Raw genomic sequence first — 14544 nt, forward strand, 5'->3', positions numbered from 1 at the left:
GCGGCGGTTGACCAATGTTCTCACTTCCGTTAAAACGTAAGAGCTGAGAACGTAAAGCCGATGTTTACAAGCAGAGCGTTTTGCCTAAACTGGGTCAGAGTGTTTGACGCGTAGAATAACCAGAGCAGTAAACGTCGTAGAGCTTTTTGACAACATCTGTTCCTGCATGTTTTGCCTATCCTGTGCTGATTTTTGTTGGACCGTCATTTTGTTTGCTTTTAAATAAACGCAATAACATTGAGCTACTTTAGTCTGTCTTTTCTTTTCTTGCGCGACCGTTGACACTCCAGCGCGCAGGCGCGGGCTATGGGACGCCAAGACATTTCCACGGAAACAGCGATGTTTACAGTTAGATACCAAGCCCGCCCCTCGATGGCTTTACCATCTGTCTGCTGCTGTCCGCGGTACCAGGGTTTGATAGTGGGGCTGTCCTAGGGCCAACCCTTCGAGTGCAGGATACAGGATGCCTGGCCACTTTAAGGTAGGAGATGGCGACATGGTGGCATAATTGTGCATTTAGGAGGAGAAAGGATAGAAAGAGACTAACGTTAAGAGGAGGCATAGTGACGGGCTGGAAGTGCCGAAAGGCACGATTGAATAGGACATCTGTCAGATTTTAAGTTTTTCAGCATTCAGAACCCTCAGTGCATATATTATATATCTCTCTTCGGTCACATGCTTTTCGATTGGCTTTACGCGATCGTCCTTCTTGCCCCTTGCTATTTATCTGGTAGCCTCGGCGCCCCCCATTTCGTTATTTAATGATCGTGATATGTGTACTTAGTGGTTCGAGTGTTCACTATTTGTGACCTGCGCGTTCTCTTTCTTCGCCCCCTCAAAGGTTTTTTTGTGTCTTCTACATTATTTCTTCATCTAGTTTTTCCCATCAGTGTCTCTGAATTACGCCCTTCGAACCTCCTTCCTTTGTATGCATCTGTGAATCTTGCTTCTGTGGCTCAGTGTACCTAAATTGTGCAGTTTCCCATGTGTGTTCTTCATATGCCACCACTCATTTGTACCCTCAAGTGTTCGATGTTGGTGTCCCTCAGGTGTACTCGTGACAGAGTGTTTCGCAGTGCAACTCATTTGGACACTCATCGTACCTCATTTGTTGCCAGCTGTGTTTTTAATTTACTGCGGTGTCCACAAACCTCAGCAACTGTTACTAGTCCCTCTTCGAGTGCCCAACTTTAGTACCCCTCAGGTGCACTCGTGATGAGTTTAGTCACTAAACTTTAGTGTGCCATTCGACTGCTTTTATGTTTGCCCTCTGTGCCCCTTCTTTGTGGCCTATATGTTCCCATGTTGGTCCATGAAATGCCGACTACTAAAAATCCTCAGTGACTTTAGCATCTGTCCCAAGTGTGCCTCATTTTTGCAGCTTGATGCGTTTGATGTGCATTACTTACTGTTTACTGACAGGTGCCAAAGAGGTGTGAGAAAAAAAACTAGACAATCCTTTTCCATTTATGCACCCATGTTTTGTAACATGATCTGTTACAAAAATCTTAGGTCCATCACTGACCCTGGGTTGTGCTTCTCATTTGTACCGATAGTTTTCATTCAGCCAGTGGCTTTTATTTGTGCCACCAGGGCCTCTCATTGCTGGCAGGGTAGCTTGGTTAGATGCCCACAAATTAGATATGTGATGATCTGCACGTCTGGTGTGCGAATTCCAGCAAGTCAATTTAGCCTTTCATTCTTCTGAGGTAATATTATCACATTATTCAAACAGGGTTCTTACACTCTTTAATTCACAGCTGTCACAGCTCTATCCTAGCAGTTTTTTGTTGTTTTGTGTATGAACATAGCCCTTCCCATTTTCAAGGTCACAGCCTACTAGACTGCACAGCTAAAGAACTCTTGGGGACATTCAGAAAGTTGATGTAGGAATGCACTCTGCCCATTGCTTACCATTCGCTTTGTGGTTTGTAACTCACATTTTCTAGCTTTCTAATTGCTAGCTTTATTTGCTTTAAGTTGTCCAGCTCGATTTCCTCTATCTTGTTGACCAAATCCTGTTTACTATATTCTTCCACAAACACACTTTCTGTAAACTGGCCTTTAAATCCTGTTCTCATCTTGTCACATTTGCTGTGACAATCGTGCTGGCTTGTGGGGGTTATTTGAGGAAGTCTGTATAGATGTTTTTATTTTTGTAGCACAGAATTAAATTTGAATTTCTGTAACTGAACTGTTGACGATCAAATCAGTACATTGGGGGATGACGTTGCCACACATTACCATTTGTGTGCTGTATACTTTTATCAGTAACATTTTACGAGTTCAAATGTAATGGCCTTTTCAATTGAAGATGCTTTGACTGTAATGTCAGTATTTCACCTTACCATGCTTACTCCACGTTACTCCTCTCCACTCTAAAATGCACCATGCCACTGCACTCTACTCTGCACCACTCCGCACTACGCCACTCCACCCTGCGTCACTGGACTCTTTCTCTGTACCACTACTCTCTGCGCCTCTCTACTTTACACCACTCAACTCTGTGGCACCCTACTGCGCAACACTGTACTCTTTGTCTGTACCACTACTCTCTGCGCCTCTCTACTTTACACCACTCAACTCTGTGGCACCCTACTCCGCAACACTGTACTCTATGCCACTGCACTCTGTGCCAATGCACTCTACCACTTTACTCGAAACCAATGCATTCTACACCAAATCACTCTACGCCACTATACTTTACGCAACTCTATTCTACTCTGCTTTACTGCACTCTATGCCAATGCCACTCTATTCTACTCTGCGGCACTGCACTCTACGCCAATCTATTGTACTTTTGCTTCACAGCACTATACGCCTCTCAGTTCTACTCTGCATCACTGCACTCTACGCCACTCTTTGCAAATCTACTCTGCGGCACTGTGCACTTCAGCAATGCACTTCAAGCCACTTTCCTATACACCACTACGCTCTACTCTCTGCTACTCTACACCACTGCATTCTATGCCAATCCACTCCAAGTCACTCTAATCTACTCTGCACCACTGCACTCTATAATATTCCACTCTATACCACTGAACTCTATGCCACTTCACTGTATTCTGAAACACCACTCCACTGCACTCTACCCCAATGTACCCTACACAACTTTACTCAAATCCAATACACTCTATGCCACTGCACTCTATGCCAATCTACTCTGCACCACTGTACTGTACACCACTGTACTCTACTCTATGCCATTTCACTCTTTCCCACTCTACTCTACACCATTGCGCTCTACGTCATTTTATTGTGCACCATTGTACACTACTGCATTCTACACCAATGCACTCTATGCCACTCTACACAACTACACTCTATGACACTCTACTCTGCAGCACTGCACTCTCTGCCACTGTACTTTGGGGCACTCTACTCTACTCTGCACCACTCTACTCTATGCCACTGCACTCTACTCTGCACCGCTCTATGCCACTCTTCTGCACTATAAGTCAATGCACTCTGTGCCACTCTAATCTACAGTGCACCACTGCACTCTGACACTGCACTCTACGCCTCTCTACAATTCTCTGCAGCACTCTACTCTATGTCAGTGCACTCTACCCAGTGTATGCCACTCTGCAACACTGCACTCTACGCAACTACTCTATACCACTCCCCTCTGCACCACTCCACACCACTGCACTCTACTCTGAAAAAATCTACTCTTTGACATTGCTGTCTGCGCCACTCTATTCCACTCTATGCCACTTCGCTCTTCTCCACTCAATTGTATGCTGCACCACTCTATGCCACTACACTCTATACAAATCTATTCTACACCACTGCACTGTATGCTACTATACTCTACAACACTGCACTACACTCTACGCCACTCTATGCCGTTGCACTCTGTTACTTCACTCAGCACCACTTTACGGCACTGCACTCTACACCAATGCACTCTACGCCACTCTAGTCTACACCACTGCACTCTACAACACTATGCTCTGCAGCACTGCATTCTTTGGCACTCTACTATATCCACTCTACTCTGTGCCACTTTATTTTATGGCACTGCACTGTGCTCTGCACCACTCTACTGCACTCTATGCCAATGCACTCTAGCCCCTCTCCAATCTGCTTTGCACCGCTGCACTCTATCACACTGCACCCTACACCACTCTAGTCTAGGCCACACCACACCAGTCTGCAACACTGCACTCTATGCCACTCCACTCACATGCACCAGTCCACTCTACCCTGCATCACTCCACTCGACACCACTTAACTCTACTCTGAAATAATCTACTCTACGCAACTCAATCTATACCACTCTACTCCACTCTGCACCACTGCAATCAATGCATTGCCACTCTACTCTACACCACTCTACCCTATTCCACTGCGATCAATCCTGCACCACTATACTCTATCCTGCACCACTCCACTCTTCTCAGAAACAATCTACTCTACGCCACTCTACTCCACTATATGCCACTGCAGTCTATGCTTTGCCACTGTACTATAAACCACAGCACTCTACCCCAGTGCACTCTACACCTCTTTACTCCAAACCAATGCACCTTATGCCACCTCATCTATACCAACTACTTTGTACTACTGCACTTTACGGCACTTTACTCTCAAACATTCTACACTATTCCACAGCAGTCTACGCAACTGCACGCTACGTCATTCTACATCGCTGCACTCTACGTCACTCTATTCTGCTCTTCACTGATGTAGTCTATGTCACTGCTCTCTGCACCACTCTAAGCTGTACCACTCTACTCTGCTACACCCTACGACCCTGCAGTCTACAACCCTGCACTCTGACACTCTTCTCTGCATGGCTGCACTCCTACACCACTGCACTCTTCACCACTTCACTCTACACCACTGCACTATTCACCACTCCACTCAATACGCCACTGCACTCTGTGCCAATCTACACCTTTGCACTCTACCCTGCACCACTCCACGCCACTTCACTCTGCGCCATTCCACACCATTGCACTCTACTCCACTGCAATCTACTCTGCACCGCTCTACTCTATGGCACTGTACTGTATGCTACTCTGTCACTGTACTGTATGCCAATGCACTCTACACCACTTTACTCAAAACCAATGCACTGTACGCCTTCACTCTACCCTAATCTACTCTGTACTTTACGCAACTTCACTCTAGGTCACTCAACGACACTCTACGACACTCCACTCTACAATACTCCACTCTATGTTGCTCTTCTCCATTAAACTTTGCTCCACTGACACTCTCCTCCACTCTTCCACTCTGTGCCATTTTACAACACTAGTCCGCTCTGCGACAGTCTACGCAACTCCCTCCACTGTATTGTATGACACACTACTTCACTCTATGCCACTCCACTCTGACAATCTACTCCGCTGTACACCACTCTACGCAACACCGTCTACTCCACGACACTCTGTGCCACTCCACTCAACAACACACTACTCCCTCCAAGCACTCCAGAACACTCCCCTCAACTCGACAGTATTCCACTCCTTGACACTCCACTTTCCGACACTCCACTCCATGCCACTCTCCTTAACCCTACCAACCTTCAACCATGCTGAACAGCAGCCATTGTGGTGTACAACATAAAAACATATTGGCATAGCCAATAGCTCTTGCATAGGCGATACCTATTGGCTTTACCAATGCTTGTTTTACATATTGGCACTGTGATGTTCAGCAGTATGACTGAGGCTACGCCCACCTGGACTCTTAGGAAACACCTAAAGGATATATGGGTGACTTATAGGAAATATAAAATTCAACCTTATTTGATATGATTTCCTTTCTATACAAAACAAATAATTAACTTACCTCTACTTTGCTTAGTTCTCACTTGGAAGGTTAGACTACATGTTCAACCTAATACAAATCTGACAAATACGTAATTGATGAACATATGGTGCACAGTGTTCTGTAAGAATTGAACGGGCCAGCTCTTATAGGTGTAAAACGTTATTTTATTTAACTTCCAAAGGCTACTGAACATATAAGTCACAGACTCTTCTCAGGCAAAACTTAATTAGAAAACCCATTTTCTTCTTCTTTTTGTTATATAGGTAAAGGTAACTCTTTTCATTACGCTTTGTTTAAATTCATGTTTGAGGCTTTGTTTTGAGTATTTGTCTATTACACTGTTTGGAAATAAATTATACTTCACCCACCAGATTTTGGAGGCTGACCTTACTTCACCTTGAATGCATATTTCTTCCCAACGACTGTGGTGAATTAACAGATGAATGTGCAGCGGGTTGTCCCCACCAGATCTCCTGCGCTTAAGGTTTTCACAATCAGCCTGCACCATTTTTTCAGGCACACCTGGCAGTACTCTGTTTTTACTTTAGGCAAGCAAGGCATTGGCTCCATCACCTCCATGCTGCTTAGTGGGTGAAACCCTGGCAGTTCAACTGAAATACTATTTACCATAGAGTCTCCTTCTCATCTGCAGCAATCCTACTAAGGAAGGAAGCATAGTTCACTGAAGCAGATCTGGGGTTTCAAGAACTTGTGACCTTCCCCCATATAAGCATAAATGGGGTTCCAGGTAACTCTTTCATTATAAACTACTGCAACGGCTGACGGTATGAAGGCTTCTGTCGGAATTATCTATAAAAAACAGGGGTCCTGACCTACACAACTTCTTTTCTTCTTCCCCTACTTCTTCTTACTCAGCCATTTACTCCCAACTGCATCATCCTGTTTACCTAAGCACCAACCATTCTGCAGAACAGCAATAACAAATGCATTTATCAGTTAAAAAGAACATTAACATTACAGAAACAACTGGACGAACCAGTGTTGTCGCCAGTAGGGTAATTCCTGAACTGGGTGGTATACAGCCGGACTGAACAGGAAGCGGAAGTGAGTACGTGAGGGTGCGGACCTGCGGCTTCGACCCCCGGAACTGAGCCTCGCAGGCTTGCGGTCCCTTTGCGGGTCCTGTGAGATCAGTTAACTTGTTCATCAATGCCAAAGTTTTAGGACAGGGACGTGGGAGATTTAAAATATAAAATAGAGAGAATGAAAATTCCCCATTGACTTCTATTGTAGAAAATGCCATTTCCTTGTGGGATACAGCTAAAATAAAGCCAATTTTGGCTTGAAAATCGGTAGTCACCCTCCTGAATCGGGTCTATTGGCATGTATGCTTGTGGGACCTGCTAATTTTCCGGGGGCACAGCAAAACTGTGCAGCTGCTACAGCGGGACCAGACAGCGGGACCAGGATCGAGCCTTCAGGGTCCCTCGTGAACCTGCTGAAAATACGTTGTAACCCGCCGTGGGGGTGGTGGAACTGTAACTGAGCCAGTTTGGGGCCGGGCAGAGAAGAAGATGTGGTGCAGCAGCAGGCAGCAGGCAAATTTAGAATGGATCGACTCCGAGGTGGGCCAGAAGAATCAGACCTGAGCCGAGCATGAGACCTTTAGCGAGTCTCACTGAGAGAGAGTCCAGCCCAAAACGGAAGCGGCCAAGCTAGGATTGGCTGCGGCTTGCGGGTCAGCTGGCTCCTGCTAGGCTCCCCCCTGATCACCTGTCACTGCTACTTTCAGACCTCTTGCCACTGCTTCCACCACCCTCTTATCCCCCACCTCAGCCTCAACAGCCAGATTGCCCAGCGGGAGGTAATCCTAATAAGCCCTAGCAAGTCTGTGACCAGTGGGCCAGTAGCCTGCGGCGCCCAATCTGTTGCACCTAATCCGTTTTCCTGCTGCCGTCCGGCCGCCGCCAATCTCCCAAGCCACGCTCTATTGGGCTTCCTTCTAAAAGAGGGGGGCTTGGGGGTTTGAGGGGAGCATTCTAGTGGCGGTATTTGTGCATGCCTCCAACCTTAACAGCCTCAATTGCGCTGCCACAACTACCCCCCAATAGTAGTAAGGGGGGGGACTTTTCTCTGCTAATCAAGTCAAATAACAGACCAAACCCCACCCAAAGCGGTGAACCTGCCAGTGTAAGACAGACTACTAGGCTCTAACTAAGTTCAAATTGTTATTTCCACTACAGTACCAGGTTTGACGACCTCTGCCTCCACTCCACAGACCATAGAAACTATGCGGACAAGAAACTCCGGCCTGGTTCAGCACCAAAATCATTACCGTCCACATAAAACTGCAAAGTGGCAAAAAAAACAAAATGCTTAAACCACAAGTGAGAGGGTTGCAAAACAAGGGTCGACCACCATTATGGGACAGCAAAAAGAAGAAGTGGCGCCTATAGCAATTATAAATTTGAGCAAAAATAATGAATTTAATAATGTTAACAAGAAAGTCTCAAATAGCAGCTGCGACATAAGAGCTTACGAATGCCCAACAAACTTGAAAGGTAAGAAAGTAAACGATCTGTGCGGCAACAGCACAGACCCAAATCCTAACAAACGTGGGGAAGTTCGAAAAGGATCACACCCAAACTTCCCGCTGTCCCCTGAAATAATTATCATCACAAAGAAAAGAACTAATTCAACCATGGCTGATCAAGGCCTGTCCCAGCTCAGTGGCCTAGAAAACCGATCTGCCGACCCCATAAATGCAGTACACCTTAAAGAGGGAAATAGTTCCCCCAACAAGAAGGAAGCAGGATGGGCCATCAACCAGTCGCGCCCAAATTTGAAATCACTGACAGCTCCAGAGCAATAGCAGCAGAAATTATACCGGCAGCCGACCCAATCAATACCAAATATTGCCTCACCGCTGAACCTAAAATGTAAGCCTACGGGCCCTAAGACCGGTAAAAAGGCAATAAAGGCAGCAATTTCAACAAGCTCTAACCTAGTGACGTCTAGTTAAAATACCAGCCAATCCTGAATACTTCTTCAGCATTGTCTCCAATGCACGCTTATTATCAATCCTTCCATAGCAACAACAAGATTAGAAATTGTGGGGATCGGTCCAACCAACAGCCCAGCAGTACAATCCCAGCGACAAGAGAAGACGTCCTTTTATTGCCTGTAAACAGTATCAGTGTAAATAGTGATCTCACTAAGCTTCAACTGGAGTTATCTACCACCGAGCCCATCAAGCGCACTAAACAACGCTCTCTACCCAACTGGAGCCTAAATCTTTCAAATTCAAGCTTCTTCTCGTGTGCGAATGCATCAAGGTAATTCGGATCCCCTCCAATTGAAGAGAAATCTGTGCTCCAACACAAAAAATTGAGAATTCCCTCACACTGATCAATAACGCTTTGATTTCAATGGCAATTGTGGCTCTTATGCATGCCGATAAACTTGATACCTGAATAAATGCACTTCAGACAGTCGCTGGGTTGATCCGAGGCCTTGAACGACTACACTCCTTGATCCATAGAGCCCAGACAAGTGTAGATCTAAGTACAAAACAGGAGGGATGTGGATGTAGCCCTATACTACAAAACTTGGAAAAGTTTGATGAAATATTGATCACCCTAATCAAGGGCCTAGATCTCAAGAGAGAAGTAATTAGATGGCCGCATAAAACAAATCTCACTTCTCAGCAAAATCTAAATTTAAATTCAAACTCAATTCATGCCTCACAACCAAACTTGAAAAAAGAAATCCTTGAGCTCTCCCGGAACATGGGTGAACAAACAAATAGAACTAAGGGAAGCGAAACATTAATAGCTCTCATTACCCTAGAAATAAGGTCTGATGACAACCAGGAGAGGCCGGAGAAACCACAGGAAATCAGTCTGAACAAGGAGAGCGACTCTTAACAAAACTCAAGAAATAACACTGATGATGCGCACAAATCAGACCTTAAACCTGAAAGAAGTACCCCCTTCCATCAAACCTTTACCACTGAAGCAATTATTAGTCAGAAAACAATAACTGTGGAAGTCCAGCATTTATCTAGAAAAAACAAGAAAAAAATTAAAGAAATTAAATAAATCGAACAAGGGAAAATGTAGCAAGGAAGAACCTCTAATGCACTGGCTTCAGACTGAAAAAAGGGCACACATGGTGGATGTTAATCCACCTCAAAAACTACAGCCAAATGATAGAGCTCCTGGAACACATCCAGATGGCAGAATCCAAAGTGAAATTGCAAGCCCATGTGATCATGAACAAAACATAGGAAATGTGGCCACAAAGCATGTCATGAAAGAACTAGAGCCTTGGCAATTAAAGGATGCCAGCGTACAATGCTCACTAGTCGAAGGCATATGGCATAAACTTTATAAACTCCCCGAAATCAATATTGATGACCACCACCAAATCAGATTCAGCAAGTGGGTGACTTCCAAATTAGAAAGGATTGCCAAAAAGTCAACAGGAAATCCAACAATCTTCCGGTCGTCAGAGATGGAAGCTGACAACATAAACAAAAATAGTAACCATCAAGGAAATTCTAAATCGAGCGAAATAGATAGACTCGACCTTACAATAGTCCCTAAGGAACCTTTATCTCAAGAAAACCAAGGAGTTCTGTCAATTTCAAACACAAATAGCAGGGAAACAAAATCTATCCAAACGAAAACCAGCAGCCTACCACTGCCTCACCACAAGACTAGGAGTGATGTAGATCTACAGGCTGTGAGTTCTAGTCAACCTTGGGAAGAATCGGATAACGGGAGGAATCAAACCTTAAATTATAGGAAAGAGTTGGACGCTTGGGAAGCAAGCCCTCTACAAAACACGAAAACCCAGAAAATCTAAAGATAAGGCTATATTCGGAATATATCTTGCAGGGGAAGTGGGACACCCTCAACAGAGGGAACATCTTGAAGCTTTGCTCAAATATCCCGGATTTTGAAAAGATAAACACTACAGACATTAACAGCATTGCTTTTCTCGCTCCTGAGCTCAGCTAAACAAGTCAGACAACAGAGGTTACTTTCTCTAAACTGGCCATGGTAAATGCCCTATGAGAAAATAAAAATCGATTGGATGACTGGGGGATTCAGATCAGAAACCCGGCACCAATAAAATATCCAGCGATCCTGAAAACAGGAGGCGCGTCTACTGCACTCCAGGCTAAACAAAACCGAATATACCAAGAAAGAGAGAACAGTAAGGACACAATAAAACCCCCAACAGGCTCCATCTTCCAGGGCATTAAAGATAGCCCGAGAATAACATTGTGGAGTGAAGTGTTAATAGAAATAACAATGGATTCAGAAGGGGGAAATCGCCTATGCCTGACTAAGGGGAAGAACAGAAAAGATTGGGGCCTGGCTTCCACGGGCCTTAAACCACCGTCCCTAACACCGCTGCATTCCTTTCTAACGAGCACAAGCCTGCTTCCAAGCTAAAAAACTGTTCTTGGAATGTTAGGTTTCTAACGGCCAGCTAAGACAAAAGGGACACTTCTGATGGATACATCTGCCAGTGGTTTCCTCACCTTGTGAATATATCCCTGCGTCAGCAACATCTGGAGATTCTTTTGTAGCTCTTCATGCCGATGTGGACGATGTCACAGAACGCACAGCTTTGCGCGTGCGGCTCCGCTGACGTCACTGACTCCATAATAGGACTCCGTCGGCGTGATGACATCAGTTCCCTTTTTTCAGCGTCGTCAACGCGAACGGTTTTCGAGGGATCCTCTGTAGCTATTGAGTACCTCTGTTACTGTTTGTTACTTTCAGTGTTTTCTTGTTTCTTTGTCTCCTGTCGAGATGTCCTCGAAGAAGACCGGATTCAAGCCGTGTGGAGAATGCGGGAGAGTGATGTCAATCACGGACGTATGAAAATTGCGTATGGTGCTTGTCCTCAGACCCTGATGTCCAAGGGTGTCCATGCTGCAAGAAAATGAACCCCAAGGCCCTTCATGAAAGAGAGGCGAAGCTTCCGGTTGCCAAGATGAAAGGTAAAAAAGACAGGAAGAGCTCGAAGTCGCACACGAGGCTGTCGAGGTCAAAGTCCCGCTTGAGGTCGCCTTCGAGGTCTTCATCGGGGCATGCTTCTAGGTCGACAAAAAAGAAGCATAAGAAGAGGAAGCACGAATCTCGACACCATTCTGGGAAGGATTCGGATTCGAGGCTGTGTAGTGTAGTTCCTATTTTCCCAATAGGTTCTGCGCATTGGAATAACATAAATGATAGTTTAGAGGTATGACTGAGGTCGATTAGGCTCTATTGAATATGCTAGACTTAATTTAGGTTTGCCAGCTAGCTCAGAGGTCACTAGAAACTTTCTCGAATGAACAGGGAGGAGTGAACTTCCCTGATTAGACAAGAAGGGATTCAGCTTCTGACAACCGCATAAGCATGACAACTTTGCTCCCCCAGAATAAGGAGTATATCTCCACAGTCGTGTGAAAACAATAGATAGCTATTTCACTCAGTCAATCGTGCATACTTAGTTTCACCAGAGTGCAGAGAAATAGAGAGACGGGCGTTTTCAATAAAAGGTGTTATTTATTGAGCTGTCTTCTTTCTCATGCAAGAGAAATGAATTGCCACAATTGCAATACTTGTTATAAAGTAAAGTGTGTACAGTAATAGGAGTATTATGAAATAATACTGTAAAAGCATTGATATGGTTTCTGAGCCATATAATACTTAAAAGGTATAAAATATATACAGTTACATACAATGATAAAAGTTTGACTAAACGTACTCAACTGGTGCTTTAAATACGCCTACCCCGATGTACCTAACCTAAGCCTGGTACGTGGGAAGGAGTAAAGGAGTTTTTAAGTTAAGTTAGTTTTGCCAAGAATCTGACTCAAGAATTCTCTAAGGATCTAATCAGCTCCGTACCTTGGTTTTAGAATGAAGGAGGTCTTGTATCTCGCTCTGAGGACTCGATCTCCCAGTAACCCGCAAGGGTGACTGGAAACACTGGAGCTGGATTTTCTCGGCAGGAGAAAAAGACAGCCTCTTTCTCAGTGCGTCAAATGGGAGGGACGGCTTCCTTCGGCACTCGCATCAGCTGGGCTTCGGACAAGTAGATGGCCGCTCTGCTCCACACCACCGTGTGTTGCTTAAGGCAAACGCTGGTATATTTATACCTGGAAGGTGCCGTGTTTGACGTAAGGTTGGACATAAGACGTCAATAAAAGATGTCACTAAGAACTGGACGTTCTTTCACTGCTCGCAGGAGTTCTAGGACAAATCAAAACAAAAGCATGGGGAATTCCCTGGTTGCTGAAGGTTTCGTTTGTTGAAAGAACTCGTTGTACTTTCTAGGAGTCTAAGGAAGTAGCCTTGCCGTATTTGGTTTGCATTGGCTATTACTAAATATGGATTTTATTCTTATGCCTTTATAAGGGTATGATTTGTTATAACCACATAAGGGCATAAATCGGGAATATATAATTAGGGTCCTAGATACAGCCGAAGTCGCCAGGTAGAAGACATCGTAAGGATGATGTATCTCCTTCTCCGGTTGTTCTGGATTCGGGAGGTGAGGCTTCACCCATGGAGTCGCCAGAGCATTCGCCGGCTCTGGAGTGGAATCCCTCTCCGGCGCCGTCTCGAACTCAAGAGGCGGAAGAGGCTCCGTTGCCTGAGGTTTCGTCGACTCCGTCTCACCATCCTGAGGTACAAGTCGACACGAATCTGGTGCTTCCTCGTAAGCAGCCTGTGGGATCATACCCTCCATTTCCGGGCCCGGGACAAGACCCTACACAGTATTTAAATGCTAAGTGTGGTGTCTTCACGAGAGCCATGTACCCCTCTGGAGCACCGGTTGGTCCCATGGGTCCGATGCCCTTTAATCTGGGAGTCCCCCAGACATATGCTCCAGCGCTGTTAATGCCATTTACGCCGGCTCCAACACCGCCTTAGCATCTCTCGGCGCCGCCGAGGTCTTCGACGCCGATTCCTTCGTCACCAGGGCCGGTTCCTGTTCGACCTCGAGCACAGCGGCCTTGTCCTTCGGCTCTGGGCACGACGCCATCTCCATCGGAGTCGATTGCGGATTTGCCGGTGCCATTCCCGAAGGAGAGGACGAGACGTGAGACTCAGCGACTTCTAGAGGAACAGAGGTACAGAGAAGTGGAGATGAAAGATGGTGAGCTGCAGGAATCGGAAGATTTCTTTGATGACCTAAGGGATGCTAGTGGATGGGAACTGTCTCCGGATTGGGAGTTATCCTCTGTCCCAGATGCCCCTTCAAAAGATGTGGCGCCATATCATGTGGTCATCAAAAAGGCAGCAGAACTGTTGAATTTAAATCTGCCTCCCGCAGAGTTCAAGTCAAATATATTAACAGAAGTCCTCCACTCTCCATCTTCAGTGGTAGAGCCTATGCTTCCTTTTAATGAGGCATTGACAGAGCCAATCTTGGAGGTGTGGTGTAAGCCTCTTACTGCTCCAGCAGTTTCGAAAGCTGTCGCAATAAGATATAGGGTGGCTCCTGGAGACCCAGACTTTTTATCTTCTCATCCTTTACCAGAGAGCTTGGTGGTACAGGCAGCCTGCTCCCAAAAATCTGCAGGTGCTTTCCCTCAGGTGCCTGGCGACAAAGAATCTAAAAAACAAGACCAATCCGAAAAGAAAGTTTTTTCTTCAGCGAGCATGGCTCTCAAAGCAACGAATGCCACTGCCTCTTAAGGCGTTACATCCATGCTCTGATGATTTCTGTGAAACAGTTGGCCCCTAAAATTCCAGAGGAGGACAGGCAGAACTTTAATGAGGTGCT

General features: G+C 45.5%; 1 protein-coding gene across 4 annotated transcripts in view; it reads left to right on the forward strand.

The window, feature by feature from the left end:
- The first annotated feature begins 280 nt into the window (after positions 1–280).
- SAXO6 (stabilizer of axonemal microtubules 6) overlaps positions 281–14544 on the forward strand; it is a 569878-nt gene continuing 555614 nt past the window's right edge. For 2 of the 4 annotated variants that reach the window (XM_086919016.1, XM_086919015.1), the window contains exon 1: positions 284–481. In XM_086919016.1, coding sequence (XP_086775142.1) covers positions 464–481 — 18 coding nt within the window. In that variant the 5' untranslated portion in view covers positions 284–463. Of the gene's footprint in view, positions 482–14544 lie in introns of all 4 variants that reach the window. The other 2 variants (XM_086919018.1, XM_086919017.1) reach the window with 2 other exon arrangements.

The sequence above is a fragment of the Lissotriton vulgaris genome, chromosome 1_1 (genome assembly GCF_964263255.1).
Source record: "Lissotriton vulgaris chromosome 1_1, aLisVul1.2, whole genome shotgun sequence".
NCBI lineage: Eukaryota > Metazoa > Chordata > Amphibia > Caudata > Salamandridae > Lissotriton > Lissotriton vulgaris.